Source organism: Ranitomeya imitator, chromosome 2, assembly GCF_032444005.1.
Source record: "Ranitomeya imitator isolate aRanImi1 chromosome 2, aRanImi1.pri, whole genome shotgun sequence".
Taxonomy (NCBI): domain Eukaryota; kingdom Metazoa; phylum Chordata; class Amphibia; order Anura; family Dendrobatidae; genus Ranitomeya; species Ranitomeya imitator.
In genome coordinates, this window is record NC_091283.1 from 496,179,116 (window position 1) to 496,203,790 (window position 24,675).

At 41.4% G+C, this 24,675-nt stretch overlaps 1 protein-coding gene across 2 annotated transcripts in view; it reads left to right on the forward strand.

Annotated features, from left to right (window-relative positions):
* Positions 1-24,675, forward strand: part of LOC138664645 (NXPE family member 2-like) — a 312,191-nt gene that overhangs the window by 211,596 nt on the left and 75,920 nt on the right. For both annotated transcript variants that reach the window (XM_069751530.1, XM_069751531.1), the window contains exons 4-5: positions 16,732-16,796; positions 19,860-20,078. In XM_069751530.1, coding sequence (XP_069607631.1) covers positions 16,732-16,796; positions 19,860-20,078 — 284 coding nt within the window. The remainder of the gene's footprint in view (positions 1-16,731; positions 16,797-19,859; positions 20,079-24,675) is intronic.

The following is a 24,675-nucleotide window of genomic DNA, read 5'->3' on the forward strand; positions in this document are numbered from 1 at the left end:
ATGTTAATAAAGTATTGTGTCATCTGTCAAATTAAGGATTATTTACTACATCTCTATTTATGTAAGGAATAATAATTATAAAATTAAGCTCGTTCGCAAGCCCAATCCTAACAGCATATATAATGTTCAGGGCCAGACTGCCCATCTGGCAATTCTGGCAAATGCCAGAAGGGCCTGTCTGGTCATGGGCCGCCTTCACTGCTACATTGTTAACAGAATCAGTGTTCTCAAGACACCCATACTCTTGAGAGTTGTGATGGAGCACAAAGTCACTGACTCCGTCACTTACCCCAGGAGACCACGGGTATCATTAGAAATATTGTCCTTGTAGTAAATCTTCCTTTCCTCCATCCAGGGTAATAATAGTAATATATCCTATCTGGTTCTTGTGGATGGTGACGGGCCTGTGTGATCTCAAATGCCGGGGCTGAATTTCATCCCCAGTCCGTACCTGGTAGTCCGTACCTGGTAGTGTTCACTGTCATGATTTGGCTCTGCTTTTTGATACCATCGGTCATTATTTGACCACTTGTATGCAATTTTCATAATTACAGTGTTGTGAAAATTAGTTTCTCTTCTTGCTTCTCTCATTGATGCAGAGGCCATATTTTTTCACTAAACATTGAGAAAATCAGAGAGAGCAAGTAGTTGGCATATGACTGAAAACATGCAACTCACTTATGAGCGGTCTCATGATGACTACTCAAAGTGCATAAGCTGTGTATAGGAGGGGGCACAAAATTGAAATTCTGCCCTGGGTAAAGGATAACCTAGATTCATACTGCACATGCTCACAGGCATCTGTGGTAACATTCGAAGAAAGATATCTGTTAGCCTAACAAGATGATGTCCATTTTAATTCTATAGTGATTACGTCCTGACAAAATAGTGATAGTGATTTGCCCATTAACCCATTTCTGCCATCCGACGTACTCTTCCGTCCATGTGACCTGTGCTTTATTTCCCATGGAAGGAATAGTACATTTTAGCGATCGGCCATGCACAGGGGTGGTGTGCGGCCATTCGCAGCCGGGTGTCAGCTGATTCTCACAGCTGACACCCGGCCCTAAGTCAAACACCGCTCCCAGCACTTTGACCCCCGGAACACTGCGAACGAACGCGATCGCAGCATTCCTGGAGCAGGCAGAGGGCTGACAGCCCCTCTATTTTTGGATGAGACCCCGCAACGTGACGTGGGGTCCCGATTGTTGCTATGGTAAACCAATATCATCATGACGACATCTGGGTTACCAGAGCTGAGAAACTTCCTGTCATGCGCTGTGCATGTCAGGAAGTCTCTCAGGTCAGTGTGCAGGGACTGCAGTGCTGACAGCTTCTATATATGCAAATCCTGCTTCATTTGCATGCTATAGAAGCGATAAGCCTGCACAAAATGAGTGCCCCATAGTGAGACAAAGTGTATAAGATAGAATGAAGCAAAAAAAATATTTTAAAATAATTTTAAAAATATAAAAAAATAAAAAAATAAAAATTTATTCTATCACTAAATAAATTTTTTAAATAAAAATAAATCTAAACAATAAAAGTACACATATTTGGTATCTCCGCACCCGTAATGACCCGACCTATAAAACTGTCCACTAGTTAACCCCTTTAGTGTATCCCATAAAAAAGCAAGGCAAAAAACAATGCTTTATCATCATAACCCCGAACAAAAAGTGGAATAACAGGCGATGAAAAAGACAAATATAAATAAACATGGTACAGCTAAAAACATAATTTTGTACCACAAAAAACAAGCCCCCATACTGCTCCATCGCCGGAAAAATAAAAAAATTATAGGCTTCAGAATAAAGCGATGCAAGAAAAATTATTTTTCTATAAAATAGTTTTTAGTGTATAAAAGCGCCAAAACATAAAAAAATAATAAAAATGAGGTATCACTGTAATTGTACTAACCCGAAGAATAAAACTGCCTTATCCATTTTACCACACGTGGAACAGTATAAACACCCCCCAAAAGAAATTCATGAATTGCCGGTTTTTGCTCATTCTGTCTTTCAAAAATCGGAATAAAAATCGATCAAAAAATGTCACATGCCCAAAAATGGTGATAATAAAAACGTCAACTCGTCCAGCAAAAAACAAGACCTCACATGACTCTCTGGGCCAAAATATGGAAAAATTATAGCTCTCAAGATGTGGTGATGCAAAAACTATTTTTTTAAATTAAAAAGCATCTTTAGTGTGTGACAGCTGCCAAACTGAAAAACCCGCCTTTCACAAGTCCTGATATTTCCGGTACCAGAGATGTCAGTGCCCGTGTGTATAATACTTGAGGCACACATGTGGCATGCGTGTGCCGTATCAGTACCACAAGGACAGGCGCCAGGGAAGAAGCGTTACAGTAAGCGCTGTTCCCTGGCGCCGTGTGCTGAACATGGCTCTCATCATTCTCTCCTACTCTGCCGTCAATCAGCACAAGCAGGGGAGAATAATGAGAGCCGTGGTTAGCACCCGGTGCTGGGGAACAACGCTTACTGTACTGCTTCTTCCCCGATGCCGATGCGTGTCATATGGATGACATACATGTGTGTTATGCGTATGCACGTGTGCTGGATGTTTTGTGGCCCATGCTGACATTGAAAATGGACATGTCTGTGTGTTTTGCCCATCGACACATGGTCCGTGGAAACACACTGACATGTACACAGACCCATTCACTTGAATAGTCAAATAGCGCTCTGTTCCTCCTGAGTCTCTTTGCATGGCTGCCCAACGGTATAAAATTCTGTGACACACCCATGGTGTCAACATGATCACTGCACCCCTACATTAATTCACTGAGAGGTCTAGTTCATAACATGGGATCCCTTATGGGGGGTTCTGCTGTTTTGGCACCTTATGGGCTCTCCCAGTGGGTCATGGCACCTGCAAACCATAACAGTAAAATCTGGCCTCCTTCATTTCTGAGCTTTGCCATGTGCCAAAACAGTGGTTTACCCCCACATAAGCAGTATCTGCGAACTCAGGACAAATTGCACAATAACTCTTGGGGTCCAATTTCTTCTGCTATCTTTGGGAAAATAAAAAATTGGGGGCAAAAAGAAAAAAATCATTTTTTATTTTTACCTCTCTACTTTATAAAATTCTGTGAAGCACTTGGGGTTTCAAAGTGCTCACCACACATCTAGATAAGTTCATTAGGGGGTCTAGTTTCCAAAATGATGTCACTTGTGGGGGTTTCCACTGTTTAGGCACATCAGGGGCTCTCCAAACACAACATGGTGTCCGATTTTAATTCCTGCCAATTTTGCGTTGAAAAAGTCAAACGGCACTCCTTCCCTTCCAAGCTCTGCCATGCGCCCAAACAGTGGTTTACCTGCACATATGGAGTATCAGCGTACTCAGGACAAATTGCACAACAAAGTTTAGGGTCCAATTTCTCCTTTTACCCTTGGTAAAATAAAAAAAAATTGGATCTGAAGTAAAAAATTTTGTGAAAAAAAGTTAAATATACATTTTTTTTCAACATTCCAAAAATTCCTGTGAAGCACCTGAAGGGTTAATAAACTTCTTGAATATGGTTTTAGGCACTTTCAAGGATGCAGATTTTAGAATGGTGTCACTTTAAGTGACTTCAAATGTGATGTGGTCCCGAAAAGAAAATGGTGTAAATATGAGAAATCGCTGGTCAAATTTTATCCTTTAAAACTTCCTAACAAAAAAAAATGTTGATTCCAAAATTGTGCTGATGTAAAGTAAACATGGTAAATATTACTAACTAAGTACTTTGCGTGACATATCTCTATGATTTAAAGCGAATCTGTCACCCCAAAATGGTATATGAGCTAAGGCCACTGGCATCAGGGGCTTCTCTACAGCATTCTGTAATGCTGTAGATAAGCCGTCGAAGTAACCTGAAAGGTAAGAAAAACAGGTTATATTATACTCACCCAGGGTCGGTCCCGCTGCGGTCTGGGTCCGATGGGCGTCGCGGTCAGGGTCCGGCGCCTCCTATCTTCATACAATGACATCCTCTTCTTGTCTTCCTGCTGCGGCTCCGGCGCAGGCCTACTTTGTCTGCCCTGTTGAGGGCTGTGCGCTCTGACCTTTACCGGCACCTGCTCACTGCAATACTTTGAAGCGTATCAGAGTTATTACCTCATAAAGAGATAGTGGTCAGAATTGTAACCCCACAGTTGGGGTTAAAGGGGCTAAATCTGTTTGGGGATTAATGTATAATGACATTTCCTTCAGTTATTTTTTTCTGTATCTTGATAACCCTTTTAAGTACCCTAAAGGGACTAAATATAAAATGTAATGCAAGAAAAAGCATTTTTAGTTCTGCCAATTCTGTAAAAATATAATCTGTTTAAATGAATTAAGTCATATTGTAAAGAAAATTAATATGAAAAAATTGTTGGGGTATCAGTTAGTTTTGGTATACCATTGTTGAATCCACAAATCCAGTTAAACCAACAGTCCTTCTAAGGACTAATTATGGTGTATATAGATATCAGTGATAGGTAGGCAGGCAGTGTATGTGGGTATATACTGTATATCAGTGCTAGGCATGCAGGCAGTGTATTATTACTATTATTATTTATTTATATAGCACCATTAATTCCATGGTGCTGTACATGAGAAAGGGGTTACATACAGAGTTATAGATATCGATTACAGTAAGCAGGTTTACAGTGACAGACTGGTACAGAGGGGAGAGGACCCTGTGTATGTGGCATACTTTACTGCATACAGCAAGAGGGTCCATTCCATTACTGTCTGCTGCTGCCTATTACAGATATTTACCACATATACATAGCCCCAGGTATCAGTGACCAGAAATAATTTGGTTTTGCATCTAAATCCCTTCACGACATGCGCCGTACTAGTACTGTGCATGTCGTGTCTCCCCTCTTGATGTGGGCTCCGGCACTGAACCAACATCAAAGTCACGACATGTCAGCTGTTTTGTACAGCTCACATTTGCGCGCAATAGCGGCAGGTGGAATCGCGATTCACCCGCCGCTATTAACTAGTTAAATGCCGCTGTCAAACGCTGATAGCAACATTTAACTACCGCTTCCGGCCATTGGTCCGGAAATGTGCGCATCGCCGACCCCCGTCATGTGATCGGGGGACAGCGATGCGTCGGCATAACCTGAGGTCTCCTTGAGACCTCTATGGTTGTTGATGCCGGCTTGCTGTGAGTGCCACCCTGTGGTCGGCGCTCATAACAAGTCTGTAATTCAGCTGCATAGGAGCGATCTGATGATCGCTCCTATGTAGCAGAGCCGATCCAGTTGTGCCAGCTTCTAGCCTCCCATGGAGGCTATTGAAACTTGGCAAAAGTTAAAAAAAAGTTTTAAAAATATATGAAAAAAATTAAAAAAAATCTAAAAGTTAAAATCACCCCCCTTTCGCTCCATTCAAAATAAAACAATAAAAAAAATTAAACACACACACATTTGGTATCGTCGCGTTCAAAATCACCCAATCTGTCAATTAATAATAATAATAATTTTTATTTATATAGTGCCAACATATTCCGCAGCGCTTTACAAATTATAGAGCGGACTTGTACAGACAATAGACATTACAGCATAACAGAAATCACAGTTCAAAATAGATACCAAGAGGAGTGAGGGCCCTGCTCGCAAGCTTACAAACTATGAGGAAAAGGGGAGACACCATCAATTAAAAAAAAGTATTAACCTGATCGCTAAACGGCATAGCGAGAACATCAGCTCGGCATGCAAAAAATAAGCCCTCGCCTGACACAAGATCCAGAAAAATACAAACGCTACGGGTATCAGAAAATGGCACAATTTTTTTTTCTTTTTTTAGCAAAGTTTGGAATTTTAGATAAAAATAACCTAGACCTGTTTGGTGTCTATGAACTCGTAATGAGGTGGAGAATCACAACGTCAGGTCAGTTTTAGCATTTATTTAACCTAGCAAAAAAGCCAAATAAAAAACAAGTGAGGGATTGCACTTTTTTTTGCAATTTCACCACACTTGGAATTTTTTCCAATTTTCTAATACAAGACATGGTAAAAGCAATGGTGTCGTTCAAAAGTACAACTCGTCCCTCAAAAAATAAGCCCTCACATGGCCATATTGATGGAAAAATAAAAAAGTTATGGCTCTGGGAAGGAGGAGAGCGAAAAACGTAAAAACGAAAAAGGGCTGCATCTTGAAGGGGTTAAAAGCAATCCAGAGCACACAGTTGTTTTTTCTCCATTTGCTTGTTGGCACAGTAGAATGCAGCCAGATATTTTCCATAGTAAAGAGTTAAAATACAGCTTTTTTAAACAGGGGTTTGGCAGTCACAACGATCACATTTGAGTGCACATAAAATTCTGCCATTTTGTGGTACTGTAAAAAAAATTTTGCAGTGTCTTAAGCAACTTCTTGACACCAGTTTGCGTAAAAAAAATTTTTACCTACAGGACAGATATTTTACACTGTTTTGTCCACCACACGGATCACCTATGATTGTGCTCAAAATTGTGCCATTTCAGGGGTCCATTGAATTTTTGTTGTTGTGTGTTAGTCTAGTTATTGACACTATTTTGCTGCCAAAAAAAAAACAGGGCAGATGTTTTAAAGAGGGGTGTCTGCATCACAGACATTGCGTAGCATTGTGCTCAAAATAGTGCCATTTCAGCCCTCCGTTTAATTTTTTTTAGCTGTGTCTTAGTCTTCTTATTGACACAAGTTTGCTGTAAAAAAATACAGGCTAGATTATTTCAAGTCTGGAATCTCTGTCACACGCCTCACCTATCTATGGGCCAAAAATTGAACTGTTTTTGCTGTGTCTTCGTCTAGTTATTGACACCAGTTAGCTTCAAAAAAGGTGTTACCTACAGGCTAGATATTTTAAACTGTGGTTTTCCCTCACGTGGATCACATGTAAGTTTGCTCCGAAGTCAGGCATTTGTAGTGAACGTGCAAAATATTGTAGTCCATTTAAAATGGACAAGGCGCGTGTCAAGGGATGGAGAAGTGGATGAAATGGTGATGGTGCATGCAGAGGGCGAGGTCGAGACCGTGGGCAAGATGAAAATGAGCTACAACACCCACATCTTCTCGTTCTACCTTCCTGTCACAATTACTAGGGGACCGTAGCAGCACACCACTATTGAAGCCAGAGCAGTGTCAAAAGGTTGTTGGTTTGATAGCGGATAATGCTTCCAGTCACTTTGCCACCACCACCACCCTGTCTTCCACATGGATAAGTCTGAGCAGCCGTGAGTGTGGACCACATATTCCTCACCCTGATCCTCCTTCCTCCAATGCCTAGCGTCCTGAGACAACTGATCCCACATTTGGACACTCTGAAGAGCAGTTCACTTTTCCATTTAGGGATTGAGGACTATTTCCCGGTGCACTTGAAGCAAAGCAAGAGGAGATCGCATGTAGCGATGCCCAAATATTTGAAAAGCCACATTCAAACGAAGGCTATGGTTGGAATGTCACAAGAGGTGGACGATGATGAGACATAATTGCCAGAAAGTCAGGAGGAGGACCAAGGTGTGGAATTGGAGGACGAGGTGGTGGATGATATAGTAACTGACCCAACCTGGCAGAAGGACATGGAGAGTGAGGACAGCAGCACACAGGCGGAAGGAGGCACAGCACCCCAATATGCAGGAAGAAGCATTGTGTTGGCTGCAGACAGAAGAAAGGCAACCATTCCCCGTAACACCAACACAACGGAAAATGCCAGTACAAGTGTTAGGTCTTTCAAAGTCTGCTGATAACCCCAAACAGGCCATTTGCACCAAATACCATGCCCGCATCAGCAGGGTTAGCAAAACTACAAGCCTGACCACCACCAGCATTATCAGGCACATGGCAACAAAGCACCTGATTTTTTGGTCCGAACCCCATGGTCCAGGAACAGTGCCTGCAGGTGACAGCACTGCTTCTGCCGCTGTTGTGCGTGCAAGCCAATCCCCTCTCCATGGTGCCTGCGAAGATACCTCCTGCCTTGCACCTGTCATTGCACACACTCAGCTAGCACCATCATCAAGCACGTCCATGTCCTTGTCCCAGTGCAACGTTCAGTTGTCCATACTCCAGTTCTTGGAACACAAGCAGAAATACGCTGCCAATGCCGCACAGGCCACACTATTAAATTTACACATTTCTTGTTTGCTTACACTAGAAATGTTGGCTTTTATGATCGTGGAGATGGAAGCTTTCCACAACCTGATGGCGGCGGCCATCCTAAGGTACTCGGTCCCCAGCTGCCACTATTTCTCCCGGTGTGCCATTCCCGCATTACGCAAGCACAGGTCCCACAACATTAGCTGTGCCCTTAACAATGCTGTTACTGGGAGGCTTCACCTAACCATGGACATGTGGGCAAGTGCTTGTGTTCAGGGATGGTATATCTCACTGATGGCACACTGGGTTAACATAGTGGAAGAAGGGAACCAGTCGCACCTTGGGATGGAATACATCCTCCCCACGCTGAGGATTGCGGGCCCTACATCAATCAAGGTTGCTCCCACTGTCTACAGCTCCTGAAACTCCTCCGTCTCCTCCTCCTCCTCTTCAGCCTCCTTCTTCGAAATGACTACATTAGTCACAATGCTGAAGAGCTGTGGACAGCTGTCAAAGAACAGACAGATCTGTGGCTGACACTGCTGAGCCTACAGCTAGGCATGGTCGTGTGTGACAATGGCCACAACCTGGTGGTGGCTCTGAGGCGAGGTGAGCTCATACACATGCCATGCCTTGCCCATGTGCTTATACTCATTCTCAAAAGCTACCTGGAGCTGCTGGATATGCTTGTGAAAGTACGACGCCTGTGTTCCCATTTTAGAAAGTCAGCTACATCTTCAGCAGCCCTTGCTGTTCTTCAGCAGCATTTGCAGCATCCGGCTCACCGACTGTTGTGTGATGTCCCCACGCGTTGGAACGCTACACTGCAGATGTTGGAAATGATTTGTGAGCAGAAGAGTGCAGTTGTTGACTACCAACATCAACAAGGCCATCGGTATTCAGTTGAGACTCCACACATAAGACCTCATTGAGTGGACATGGATGTCAGACATATGTATCATACTCTAAAACTTTGATGACTTCACTAAGATGGTGAGCAGCGATGACGCCATAATTAGAGCACCATCCCTCTTCTCTGTGTTCTGAAATACTCTCTGCTCACAATCAAAGAGGATGCATTGCAGGTGGAGCATGATGAAATAGAGCAAGGAACCATACAGGGTGATTACACACAGCCCAGCCTCATATCATCCCAACATGGATTGGGTGACAATGAGGAAGAGGAGGAGGAAGAACAGGAGCTATTTTCATGCGCAGTTGACGGTACTACAAGCACAACTGTCATACCGTCTGTTCATCATTGATGGCCTGAGTACAGGGAGGAGGAGGAGGAGTGCATGGTCAGTCGTCCTCTTGGTGGGGACACATAAGTCTTGCCTGTTAGCAGTCAGGCACGCATGGCTGAGTTTATGTTGCGCTGCCTTTCCTGTGACCCTCACGTTCTCAACATTTTGGGTGACAGTCATTACTGTTTTGTGACACTTCTAGACCCATGCAACAAGGAAAACTTTCTACAGTGGGGAAAAAAGTATTTAGTCAGCAACCAATTGTGCAAGTTCTCCTACTTAAAAACATGAGAGAGGCCTGTAATTGACATCATATGTAAACCACAACTATGAGGGTCAAAATGAGAAAAAAAATCCAGAACATCACCTTGTCTGATTTGGCATGATTTATTTTGCAAATTATAGTGGAAAATAAGTATTTGGTCATTAACAAAAGTTCATCTCAATATTTTGCTATATATCCTTTGTTGGCAATGACCGTGGCCAAACATTTTCTGTAAGTCTTCACAAGGTTGGCACACACTGTTGGTGGTATGTTTGCCTATTCCTCCATGCAGATCTCTTCTAGAGCAGTGATGTTTTGGGCCTGTCGCTGGCCAACACAGACTTTCAACTCCTTCCAAAGGTTTTCTATGGGGTTAAGATCTGGAGACTGGCTAAGCCACTCAAGGACTTTCATATTTAGAGTTAGTCAGTATCACAAATAACATTTACATCCAGGTACCTTATAGATGATGTGATCTCTGGAGTCGTTCTCATTCTTTTCTTCATCTTGTCCAGACCCCATGATGAGTTTTCTCATCTACAGCAGTCTCTGCAGACTTCCATCTTCTCCGCTTTTTTGCAGAAAATTTCCACATGACGCCCTTAAAGATACAAGTGTCATTATAATGCTCCTGAATAACAAAGTGCCCCTCACTATATTGTCTGCACAAAATATGACCCCCACACTGTCCCTCTTATGATTCATGCTCTTTATACTGACCTCTCCTTTCCATACCCGGCCCCCTCTTCACATTGTCCTCTCACACTGTGTCCCCCCTATAGGGCCCAGTATTTATACTGTACTCTCTCATGACACTCAACCTCCTTGGTATACTGTCCCCTCCTGGCTGTGCCCTTACACTGTCCCCCATGCTACCCCCCAACTACCCAGTTTTTATTCTGTGCCCACTCACTTTTCTCCCCCCATACTGTCTCATCACACTATTCCCCTCCATCCTCATACTGTCTCCTCTCACATCCCTACTGTTCACCATAATGTCTCCTCATATATTTACCCCCCACTTTCTATACTGCATGCTCACCTAAATCCACATACTGTGTCTGCACACATCCCATCACCTTCACTCCCCGTACTCTATTTACATACATTTTTCACATCTCTACTTATACTGTGTCCACATACATTCCCTCGTTCGCTCCTCATACTGTCTGCACCCATCCCCCATACTGTTTCCTCATACATGCCCCCCATTCCCCAGTACTGTTTCCTCATACATGCCCCTCATTCCCCAGTACTGTTTCCTCATACATGGCCCTCATTCCCCTGTATTGTTTCCCCATCTCCCCCTTTGCTCTTCATTTTGTGTCCTCAAATCTCCCGCACACATTAAATCCCCCATCCCCACTACAAGTCTCCCCACACACATTAAATCCCCCCATCCCCACTCCAATTCTCCCCACACATAATAAATCCCCCTATCCTCACTCAAATTGTCCCCACACACAATAAATCCCTCCATCCCCACTCCAATTGTCCCCCCGTGAACTTAATCTTTGGTGTCTTCAGCTCCACTGGAGCACTCACCACCAGTGTTCGCCTCTGCAGTGCTAGTGAGTAATGTCGGCAGTGTGATCACATGATCTGATCACGCTGCTCACGTCGCTCTGACCCGGCAGTCAGAGCCTCAATTATATTCACTTCTGTAAGATGCGAGTACAATTGATCCCTGGGCAGGGGCGTACACTGGCTCTGCTTCCCCCCTCCCATCTTGTATGCATGGCTCTGCTCCCCCTCCCATCTTGTATGCATGGCTCTGCTTCCCCCCTCCCATCTTGTATGCGTTGCTCTGCAGCCCCCCTCTCTCATCTTGTATGCATGGCTCTGCTCCCCCTTCGCATCTTGTATGCGTGGCTCTACTCCTCCTCCCATCTTGTATGCATGGCTCGGCTTCCCCCCTCCCATCTTGTATGCGTGGCTCTGCAGCCCCCTCTCCTATCTTGTATGCATGCCTCTGCAGCCCCCCTCTCCCATCTTGTATGCATTCCTCTGCAGCTCTCATCTTGTGTGCGTGCCTCTGCAGCTCCCCCTCCCATCTTGTATGCGTGCCTCTGCAGCCCCCCCTCCCATCTTGTATGCGTGACTCTGCAGCCCCCCTCTCCCATCTTGTATGCGTGCCTCTGCAGCCCCCCCTCTCCCATCTCATATGCGTGGCTCTGCAGACCCCATCCCATCTTGTATGCGTGCCTCTGCAGCCCCCCTCTCCCATCTTGTATGCATGCCTCTGCAGCCCTCCTCTCCCACCTTGTATGCATGGCTCTGCTCCCCCCCTCCCATCTTGTATGAGTGCCTCTGCAGCCCCCCGTCTCCCATCTTGTATGCGTGCCTCTGCAGCCCCCCCTCTCCCATCTTGTATGCATGCCTCTGCAGCCCACCCCTTCCTCAGGTGCAGCCCCCCTCATCCTGCCGCCCCAGGCACCTGCATTCAAGTGCCTAGTGACAAATACGGCCTTGGTTGTGGTCTAACTATGATGTCAGTTACAGGCCTCTTTCATCTTTTTAAGTGGGAGAACTTGCACAATTGTTCACTGATTAAATATTTTTTTCCCCACTGTATATCTTATTGCAGAGGCATGCAGGTGTACTAAAATGGTGCAGTACCAGAGGGCCATTGATGCAGAATTATTATAAAAATTCCTGCCTGAAAATGCTGGCGGCAGAGGTCACAGTTCGCTGGACAACCAAGGAGTACAGTCGAGAGAGACACAACTCCAATCCAGCAGAGAAAGGGGAACACTGGCAAAGTTCTGGGAGAGTTTTCTCAGACCCTCCCATCGCACAGGCCCTGAGGCACAGAGTACTTTCACAAGGAGTGCAAAGTTTTGGAAGATGCTGAGGGAGTACCTTGCTGACCGTACCAACATCCTCCGTGATTCCTCTGTGCCTTATTATTGAGTATCCAAGCTGGACACGTGGCATGAACTCGCTCTCTACTCCTTTGAGGTTCTGGCCTGCTCTGCGGCTAGCTTTTTGTCAGAGCGGGTATTTAATGCCGCTGGAGGAATTAAAACTGATAAGTGCAACCGCCTGTCAACTAAAAATGCTGACAGGCTGACTCTTATAAATATGAACAAGGGCTAGATTGGGCCAGACTTGTCAACACCACCAAATCATAGCAGCGTAACATAAACTCAAATCCAGTGTCTTTTTTGAGAGGTCTATTCCCACGTACCTCTTCACACCAACACATGGGTATATGCTTCCTGATTTGGCCTATTTGCTATTGTCCTCCTCCTTCTCCTCATCCTCATCATCCACCACCACTAGATCAACAGGCTGACCATGGTTTGTGATTCAACACACACATTAGTGTTGTAAAGGGTGTTTATGATGCCCATCAACTAAATTTTTAGACAGTATGTTGATGTATACCCGCCATGGGGAAATGTTTGTCAGCCCATACACTTAGTGTATGGACATTACAGGTATAGGAGACCAGCTCGATTGTAATGGGAACAGATTTTTAGGAGGCCTTCCTCCACATCCATTCCAAGGGGTATTGGGGTGCAAGCAAATTTGGGGCAGGCCTTGCATTCACTGCATAGGCAAACAGTATGTGAGACCCACTTCCTAATAATGTGAACTTTGTTGGTTGGTCAATTTCGACAATGCAATTCTCCACTGGCAGTTCTTCATCCTCAACACTGCAATGCTCCACTGCTAATTCTTCATCCTCAACACTGCAATGCTCCACTGCTGGGGGTTCAGCCTCAACACTGAAATTCTCCACTTCTGGTTCTTCAGGCTCACCACTGCAATTCACCAATGCAGGTTCTTCAGCCTCAACACTGAAATTATGAAATTATCCGCTGCTGATTTTCCAGCCTCAACACTGACATTCTCCACTGCCAGGTCTTCATCCTCAACACTGCAATTCCCCACTGCAAGTTCTTTAGCCTCAAAACTGCAATTCTCCATTGCCGGGTGTTCAGCCTCAACAGTGCAATGCTACAACCATTTGGAGCAGGCCTTGCATTCAATTCATGTGAAAACTTTATTGGAGTACAAAAATCATAAAAATTGGAACTTTGGTTTCATGTGGCCATCCAGGGCATCTGTTCAAAGAGTTTTTGGGGTGCATTAAACTTTTGGGCAGGCCAGGCCTTCCAATAAATGCATTGGCAAATGGTATGAGACTACTAAATTTATAATAATGGGCACTTTGGTTTCATGTGGCTGTTCAGGACATCTGTTCAAGACGTCTGTTCAACGGGTTATTGGGGTGCATCCAAATTTGGAGCAGGCCTTGCATTCAATTCATGGGCAAACTTTCTGGTAGTGAAAAAAAAATAATAAAGGGAACTTTGGTTTCATGTTGGCATACAGGACGTCTGTTTTTTGAGCTATTGGGTGCTTCCAAATTTGGAGCAGACCTTGCATTCACATCATGGGCAAACTTTATGGGAGTAAAAAAATCATAACAATGGGACCTTTGGTTTTGTGTGGCTATCCAGGACTTTTGTTTTTTGTGTTATTGGGGTGTGTCCAAATTTGAGGTAGGCCTTGCATTCACTTCATGGGCAAACTTTCTGGTAATAATAAAAAACATATTAATTAGAACTTTTGTTTCATGTGGCCATCCAGGACGTCTGATTTTTGTGTTATTGGGGTGCGTCTAAATTTGGAGAAGGTCTTGCATTCACTTCATGGCGTATCTTTCTGGTAGAACAAAAATCATAATAATGGGAACTTTGGTTTCATGTGGCCATCTAGGACATCTGTTCCAAGGGTTTTGGGGGTCTGTTAAACTTTGGGGCAGGCCAGGCCTTGCATTAAATGCATTGACATACAGTATGGGACTACCAAATTTATAATAATGGGAACTTTGATTTCATGTGGCCATTCACGGCGTCTGTTCAATGGGTTATTGGGGTGCATCCAAATTTAGGGCAAGCCTTGCATTCAATGCGTAGGCAGTAACAGTATAGGAGACCCACTGTTTAATACTGGGAGCAACAAAGCATAGCCGGCTGATAGCTCTCTAAGAATAGTGAGGACCAACTGCTGTTCCTTTAAGAATATTAAAGTCTGCCTAATGGCCCTCCTCCTTTAACAGTCCCTCCTTCATAAATGAAACAGGATGTACTACCGCAGGTTTAATAATACCTATAACTACCATTAGGGGTCATTTTGACCCCCATTCAAAAGTACTGACTCTGGAGTAAAAATAACTTTTTTGTTGCCAACAAATTAAAGAACATTTATTTTAACTTTGTAGGAACAGTGTTAAGATCAAGTACAGCACACATTTTCCTTTTACATGGTCATAGCATGAAGCTGAAGAATGATCTCCCGTTTGCTAATTTTACTCGCAGTTGCTGTTTTATAGAGTATAGTTGCATTTATAGCTGCTAAATCAAGTATATTGCAAAACACCTGAACAGGCCATCGGCGGCTTCCATATTTTGTGGTGTACTTTCGAGCCATCTGGTCTACTGTGTCCACTCCAACCTTTGTTTTATTGTAAAATTTTACCGTTTCCTTTTTTTTTCTTGTCGTTTCCAACTACTACATCTGGGTGAAGACTACTGAGCAAAATTACATTCTTATTTAGCTTACCTTGGTAAACTGTAAGAGTGATGTCACCATTCTTCATCAGAGTAGTCTCATATGTATTTGTTATTAGGAGACTTGCCTACTACTACTTTTATGTACGGGGTCAAATTGACCCCTTCAGTACTTATAGGTATGAATTGTAAAATCCAGGCCCCCGAAAAAGTTTCAATTAATTTTTGTGTCTTAAAATATACACTACCATGAATAAATAAAAGTCACAAAAACTCAGAACTCATTTGTTAAAATTTTAGAAATTATAGGAAAAAGAAATAGCGAAAGGGTCAAAATGACCCCTCCGGTAGTTCTAGTGTTAATGATGTGTCACACATCACATGGCCAGATAAGGTTGTAAAATGTTAAATGACATTTCCCAGTGAATGCATTTGTTTTGGTTGAAAGCAATGCTAAAGTAGAAAAATGCATCAAAAACGCTACATGTGAACATATACCAAGTGATGGAGGAACAGTTTCTTTTGGATTATTTATTTTGCCTTACATACAAATCATTACCATGCAAAGGATGTACCTTAACATATTTCCCAGGAAAATCAATTTTGTTTTTGTATGTTTTATTGTGCGCCTGGAAAAGACTCTGACAAGCTGTGAACTAGGAGTCAGGAATGCTTCCAGGGGTCTTCCCCATGATGTTCCCATGTCATTGAGCACTGTTCCCATCGATTTCTGACGTTTTTATACCCTTAAAAGACCACAGAGGGGAAGGTGACGGCTAAAATGCTCGGGTTTCCCATATACTTACATTTGGCTTGTTGCTTGGGTTGAGCACCCGAGCATTTCAATTTGGAAAGACAAATTTATCCACACTGCTGCTTCACTGCGACCCTCTGTTTCTGTGCCATACAGTGCTGTTTGATGCTTAGAATGCCTCAGAAAAATCGGGCGATTTGGGTGTAACACCAATAGATTTATTCAAAGTTCAATGGTAAAAGAAAAAACGGACACGTTCTTACTGTCTGAACCACACATGTCCCAATAAAGGAGTGTTTTTACCGGGCTTGGTGAGTGCATACCGTTTTTTCTTTTACCATTGAACCGAGCATTTTAGTGCTCGCTCATCACTATTAACAACTATAGCTTGGAAAAAAAAACAATCAATCATACAGGACTTTCGATAGAAACATGGAAATTATGGATCGTAGAAATTGGCGTACCAAACCAATTTTTTTTAAACCACTAAAACTGGAAAAACATATAAATGTTTCGAATCAATTTAATTGTACTGACCAGAAAACTTATGTTGCCAGGTCATTTTACTGCACATTGAATAATGGAGAAGCTAAACTAAGCGAAAAAAAAAAATGGAGGAATTCCATTTTTTTTTCACAATTTCACTAAATTGTTTTTCAGTATGTTATATAGTAAATTGAATAGTATCATTCAAAATGAAAATTCGTACAAGAAAAAGGAAGCCTTCATACAGCTACATTGATTGAAAAATGAAGTTATGGCGCTTTTAAGAAAAGGAGGAGAAAATTAAACCAAAAATACAAAATGTAGCTGCATCCTTACATTGGTTAATGTTTTCTTTCACTTTTTTTATCATGAAAGATTATTTAACTTTGGAGTAGAGATTCCCAAAATAGTAGAAAATATTGAAGTTCAGAAGTGTTCAAGTAAGTGCTTTCATCTTTTTATTATTCTTTGTCATTACTATTGAATTTCTGTCTAGTTTCTAATCACTAAGTATAAAACTGTATAAAAGGAGAATATTATTAACCCCTTTACACATTAGGATGTTAATAAATGTCCTGGTCAGGGGAGTGCAAGTGGGGATCAAGGGTTGAAACCATTCCACATGTACATACCAGCTATATTACATATTACTTATACACAGCGGGTGAATTAAGTGTTGAACACGTCACCAGTTTTCTGGTGACGCGTTCTGGTAAATATATTTCTAAAGGTGCTATAGACATGAAATTCTTGCCAAATGTTGATAAAATCCAATCCAATCCACACAGGCAAAGAGATCAAACCATAGATGTCCAAAAATTAAGTTATGTGTAATAATGAGAAATAAAACAGGTAAAAAGTATTGAATATACTTACTGAAATGTAATTAATATATTGTACAAAAACCTGTGTTGGTGATGACAGCTTCAAAACACCTCCTGTATGGAGGAACAAGTCATATGCATTGCTCAGGTGTGATTTTGGCCCATTCTTCCACCTGAACACTCTACAAATCTTGAAGGTTCTGTGGGCTCTTTCTATGAACTCTGTCCATTTCATAAACTTTCTGTCGGATACAGGCCGTTCTTGTAGCTTTATTTTCTTTCTCCGAAGCCAGTTGACAGTTTCCTTGACTATGTGCTTTCGATTATTGCTGAAATGCCCACCCTCACTTCGTCATCCTGGTAGATGGCAGCAGATATTCATCAAAAATGTCTTTGCACATTTGCCTATTCATCCTTCCTTCAATCACATGGAGTTTGCCAGTGCAGTATATTGAAAAATAGCCTCTCTCCATGATGTTCCCACCTCCAAACTTCATTTATGGTACGGTGTTTAGGAGATTACATGCAGTGTCTTTTAACAAAACTTGGTATGTTTTATGGCATCCAAAGAGTTCAATTCTGGTCTCATCTAACAATACTATTTTCTCCCAGCATTTCAAGTATAAATTTTGTTGAGCAAACTGTAAACGTTCTTGAACATGCTTTTTGTTCAGTAATGGAGCCTTGCATGGTAAAAGAGCATACAGACCATGGAGGTTGAGTGCATTACTTATTGTTTTCTTTGAAACAATTGTACTTGCTGATTCTGGGCCTGTAACACTCCACACTTCTGATAATTCTTTTAATTCCTCTGTCTAAAATCTTGTGGGGAGTATCTGGTCATGGCAGGTTTATGGTGAAATTATGCTTCTTCCTCTGGTTTATGACCCCAACAGGGCTCACTGTAGTGTAGATTCTTCTGTAACCAATGCAATTAGTATGTTTTACAATAAGGTTGCAAAGGTCTTGAGACAGCTCACTGGTTTTACCCATCATGAGATGTTTCTTGTTTGGCTCCTTGTTGATGAGACACCTTTTCATAGGCCATCAGTTGAACTAGCTGATATTATTTTTTACTATGTGGCATGATTGTTTTCTAATTAATGATTGATTTCAGCTGGTGTCATGACTTTCCATGGCTTTTTGTGCCTCTCTTTCCTCATGGTTTCAATACTTTTTCTCTCTCATTTCTCATTATTATGCACAGATTAATATATGAATTTATTTATTTTCCTTTCTGAACTTGATTGGTTGCAACTGACATCTGGTAAGAATTTTATGTCAATTGCACTTTTAGAAATGTATTTGCTTAGAAAATTGTTAATGTGTTTAAATGGAACCAGTCAGCAGGATTGTGCTGAGTAACCTACAGACAGTGTCAGGCTGGCACCATTATACTGGTTAAAATGATACCTTGGTTGATGAAATCCGTCTTGTGGTTGTTGTATAATGTTTATTTTCAGTTTTGAGTTAGTGATATACTCGTGCTCCGGGGTGGGCCTCTGGGGGGTTTTCATGTGGTGCTCTGATTAGATATTCATCAATATGGTTTCAAAGAGGTCTTTGATCCCTCAATAACCTGCCCCCTATTTTACATAATGAATATTATATATACAGCTCTGGTAAAATTAAGAGACCACTGCAAAATGCTCGGTTTGACTGATGTTTCTCATTATAGGTATATTTTTTACTTAAATGTAAATTATTCTATTATTCTATAAACTTCTGACATGTCTCTGAAATTCCAAGCAATAAATTTAGTATTTTTTTTCTGACAGAGAAAAATGATAAAAAACAAAACAACAGTGCTTTCAGACCCCAAATAATGCAAAGAAATCAAGTTCATAATCATTTAGAAACAACAATACTAATGTTTTTGACTCAGGAATAACCATGATTTTTAATCAATCACAGCTTTCATGCATCTTGGCATGCTTTCCACCAGTCTTTCACACTGCTTCTGGTACAAAAAATTCAGCAGTTTTTCTTTGTTTGATGGCTTATGACTATCCATCTTACTCTTGATTACATTCCAGAGATTTTCAATGGGGTTCAGGTCTGGAGATTGGGCTGCCCATGACAGGGTTTTGATGTGGTGGTCTCTTAATTTTTGCCAGAACTGTATATTGAAAAAATAAATCACCTACTGCAGTCAGTCGGCAGCTGCACCTGCCCTGCAGCATGATCGCATCTATGATGTGTATTTAATACTTTTCTTTGATGATATCCATAAATTCATTAAAAATAAAAAATCAGTTTGAAAATAGCACCAGACTCAACCTGCGCAGTAGCAGCTATCGGCAATCTGATAACTGCTACTGCACAGACGCCATCTTACTAGAGAAAAAAAATGTTCTCCACTAAGATGGTTCTGGCTGCACCTGAAGAGTAGCATCTATTACAGTACTTATCTATTACGAAAGAAGTCTGTTAGTCATAGGAATTACCCACTCGTCACTCTAGTAAATTATTGTCTTGACTACAAAACCAGACCTTTATTATACTCATCCTTATATTTGGTAATTGCATATAGTTACATAGGTTGAAATAAGACCTGGGTCCATCAAGTTAAACCTTTCATCTACTTGAAGTAATGTTACAGTAGATATATTTTTATTTTTGAGAATGGAATTTTAGGAAATAATGCTAAATCTTATTTCTCGTAAATGCATTTTACAGACCGCCCAAGGAAAATGTTAACAAAATGCCAAGTTGGGATGCATCCTTCTTTTCCCAGTGGATATGTTCTTAAAAATCAGTGGTTTCCGATATACTGTAACTTATCAACATATGAACCTTTCAATCATATGAGATCGTGTCTGGCTAACAAAATGATACATCTAATGGGAGATTCAACTATTCGTCAGTGGATAGAATATATCCCGAAATTCATAAAGAGTATGTATGGTGCTACTGTATTCTTTCATCTCCTGTTTATCCTTTATATACTGCACATCCAGATGAAGTTTATAAAGCGATAGGGTTTTACAAGAAAATCCTCCTATGCCCAGTCAATTAAATATTATAAATGAGATGTGTAGGACTCTACAGCTTTATCAGGGTTCCTAGTACTTCTGAAAACAAGTTTGCACTTACCTTCAATGACAGAGCTGGACATTGCCTTGCCCCAAGGAAATGTCTTGCAATTATTAGGGATACATGAACTTCATTATTGAGTCATTTTGATTTTAAAGTCAAAGTTGCTATGCCTGCAATTCTGACAGTTTTAATGATTAATCAATTTAGTATACACACATGGTCAAAATTGTTGGTACCCCTCGTTTAATGACAGAAAAACACAATGGTCACAGAAATAACTTGAATCTGACAACAGTAATAATAAAAGATCTATGAAAATGAACAAATTAAAGTCAGATATTGCTTTTCAACCATGCTTCCATGGAATTTAAAAAAAAATAAAACTCGCACATTAAATCAAGGTGTGTCCACTAACTAGCATCACAGGAGTCTACCATCTTGGAATCAGTCAGTGGGCCTGTAAATAGGGCTACAGATTCTTACTATGCTGTTTGGTGACATGGTGTGTATCACACTCAACATGGACCAGAGAAAGCGAATGAAAGAGTTGTCTCAGGAGATTAGAAAGAAAATTATAGACAAACAAGGTAAAAGTTATAAGACCATCTCCAAGCAGCTTGATGTTCCATTTCACATATTATTCCAAAATTTAAGATCCATGGGACTGTAGCCAACCTACCTGGACATGGCCACAGGAGGAAAATTGATGACAAATCAAAGAGAAGGAAAATACAATTGATAACAAAAGAGCCCAGAAAAACTTCTAAACAGATTAATGTTGAACTTCAAGCTCAAGGAACATCAGTGTCAGATCGCACCAGCCGTCATTGCTTGAGCGAAGTGGACTTCATGGGAGACAACAAAGGAGGACACCAATGTTGGAAAAAAAATCATAAAAAACCCAGACTGGAATTTGTCAAATTTTATGTTGACAATCCACAAAGATTCTTTGAGAATGTCCTATGGACACGTCAGACAATAATGGAGCTTTTTTGATAAGGCACATCAGCTCTATGTTCACAGACGGAAAAATGAAGCATATCAAGAAAAGAACATTGTCTCTACTGTGAAACATGGAGGAGGCTCTGTTATGTTCTGGGGCTGCTTTGCTTTATCTGGCACAGGGTGTCTAGAATCTCTGCAGGGTACAATTAAATCTCAAGACTATCAAGGTATTCTAGAGAGAAATGTGCTGCCCATTGTCAGAACGCTTGGTCGCAGGTCATGGGGCTTGCACACAGGATAATGACCCAAAACAGAGAGCTAAAAATACCCAAGAATGGCTTAGAGGATAACATTGGACTATTCTAAAGTGGTCTTCTATGAACCCTGACCTAAATCCTATTGAGCATCTTTGGAAAGAGATGAAACATGCCATCTGGAAAAGGCAACCTTCAAACATGAGACAACTGGAGCAGTTTGCCCATGACGAGTGGGCCAAAGTACCTGTCGAAAGGTGCAGAAGTATCATTGACAGTTACAGGAATTGTTTGATTGCAGTAATTGCCTCAAAAGGTTGTGCAATAAAATATTAAGTTAACCCCTTAAGCCCCGAGGGTGGTTTGCACGATAATGACCGGGCCAATTTTTACAATTCTGACCACTGTCCCTTTATGACGTTATAACTCTGGAACGCTTCCACGCATCCCAGTGATTCTGACAAAGTTTTCTCGAGACATATTGTACTTTAAGACAGTGGAAAAATTTCTTTGATATTACCTGCATTTATTTGTGAAAAAATGGAAATTTGGCGAAAATTTTGAACATTTCACAATTTTCCAAATTTACATTTTTATGCCCTTAAATCACAGAGACATGTCACACAAAATACTTAATAAGTAACATTTCCCACAAGTCTATTTTACATCAGCACAGTTTTGGAAACAACATTTTTTTTGTTAGGGAGTTACAAGGGTTAAAATTTAACCAGCAATTTCTCATTTTTAAAACACCATTTTGTTTAGGGACCACGTCACATTTGAAGTCATTTTGAGGGGTCTATATGATAGAAAATACCCAAGTGTGACACCATTCTAAAAAGTGCACCCTCAAGGTGCTCAAAACCACATTCAAGAAGTTTATTAACCCTTCTGGTGCTTCACAGGAATTTTCGGACTGTTTTAAAAAAATGAACATTTAATTTTTTTTCACAAAAAATTTATTTCAGCTCCAATTTGTTTTATCTTACCAAGGGTAACAGGAGAAATTGGACCACAAAAATTGTAGTGCAATTTGTCCTGAGTATCAGCGTACCCCATATGTTGGGGTAAACCACTGTTTGGGTGCATTGCAGAGCTCGAAAGGGAAGGAGCACCGTTTGACTTTTCAATGCAAAATTAGCAGGAATTGAGATGGGAAGCCATGTTGCGTTTGGAGAGCCCCTGATGTGCCTAAACATTGAAACCCCCCACAAGTGACACCATTTTGGAAAGTAGACCCCCTAAGGATCTTATCTAGATGTGTTGTGAGAGGTTTGAACCCCCAATTGTTTCACTACAGTTTATAACGCAGAGCCATGAAAATAAAAATTCTTTGTTTTTTCCACAAAAATTATTTTTTAGCCCCTAGTTTTGTATGTTCCAAAGAGTAACAGGAGAAATTGGACCACAAAATTTGTGGTGCAATTTGTCCGGAGTACACTGATACCCCATATGTGGAGGGTAACCACCATTTGGCAGAGCTCAGAAGGGAAGGAGCACCATTTGGAATGCAGACCTAGATGGAATGGTCTGCAGGTGTCACATTGCATTTGCAGAGCCCCTAATGTACCTAAACAGTAGAAACCCCCCACAATTGACCGCATATTGGAAACAAGACCCACCAAGGAACTTATCTAGATGTGTTGTGAGAACTTTGATCCCTCGAGCGTTTCACTACAGTTAATAACGCAGAGCCGTGAAAATAAAAATCATTTTTGTCCCACAAAAATGTTTTTTTAGCCCCCAGAATTTTTTTCCCAAGGGTAGCAAGATAAATTGGACTCCAGAAGTTGTTGTCCAATTTGTCCTGAGTACGCCAATACCCCATATGTTGGGGTAAACCCCTGTTTGGGTGCATAGGAGAGCTCGGAAGAAAAGGAGCACTGTTTTACTTTTTCAACGCAGAATTTGCTGGAATTGAGATCGGACGCCATGTCGCGTTTGGAGAGCCCTGATGTGCCTAAACAGTGGAAACCCCCAATTTTAACTTAAACCCTAACCCAAACACACCCCTCAGCCCAACCCTAACCACACCCCTAATTCCAACACACTCCTAACCCTAATCCCAACCATAACTCAACCACACCCCTAACCCTGACACACCCCTAACCCTAATCCCAACCGTAAATGTAATCCAAACCCTAACTCTAGCCCCAACCCAAACCATAGCCCCAACCTTAACCCTAACCCTAGCCCCAACCCTAGCCCCAACTCTGACCCTAGCCCTAACCCTAACCCTAACCCTAGCCCTAGCCCTAACCCTAGCCCTAACCCTAATGGGAAAATGGAAATAAATACATTTTTCCCCCTAACTAAGGGGGTAATGAAGGGGGTATTATTTAATTTTATAGCGGGGTTTTTAGCGGATATTTATGATTGGCAACTGTCTCACACTAAAAGACGCTTTTTATTGCAAAAAATATTTTTTTGCTTTACCACATTTTGAGAGCTTTAATTTTTCTATATTTTGGTCCTCAGAGTCATGTGAGATCGTGTTTTTTGCAGGACGAGGTGACGTTTTTATTGGTAACATTTTCAGGCGCGTGTCATTTTTTGATCGCTTTTTATTATGATTTTTGTGAGGCAGTACGACCAAAAACCAGCTATTCATGAATTTCTTTTTTTGGGGGGGTGTTTATACCGTTCCGCATTTGGTAAAATGGATAAAGCAGTTTTATTCTTCTGGTCAGTACGATTACAGTGATACCTCCTTTAGATTTTTTAAGTCTTGGCGCTTTTATACGATAAAAACTATTTTATAGAAAAAAGAATTATTTTTCATCGCTTTATTCTGAGGACTATAACTTTTTTATTTTTTCACTAATGATGCTGTATGGCGGCTCGTTTTTTGTGGTACCATGGTTATTTATATCTGTCTTTTTGATCGCGTGCTATTCCACTTTTTGTTCAGCAGTATGATAATAAAGGGTTGTTTTTTCCCTCGTTTTAAATTTTTTTTTATGGTGTTCACTGAAGGGGTTAACTAGTGGGTCAGTTTTATAGGTTTGGTCGTTACGGACATGGCGATACTAAATATGTGTACTTTTATTGTTTTTTTATTATTTAGATAAAGGAATGTATTTATTTTTTCTTTATTTAGAAATTTATTATTTTTTACACATGTGAATATTTTTTTTTTACTTTATAACATTTGCAGAGCACTGTGTCAGATCAGCGATCTGACAAGCAGGGCTGCAGGCTTACCAGCGCTTGCTCTGAGCAGGCGCTGGTAAGTCACCTCCCTGCAGGACCCGGAT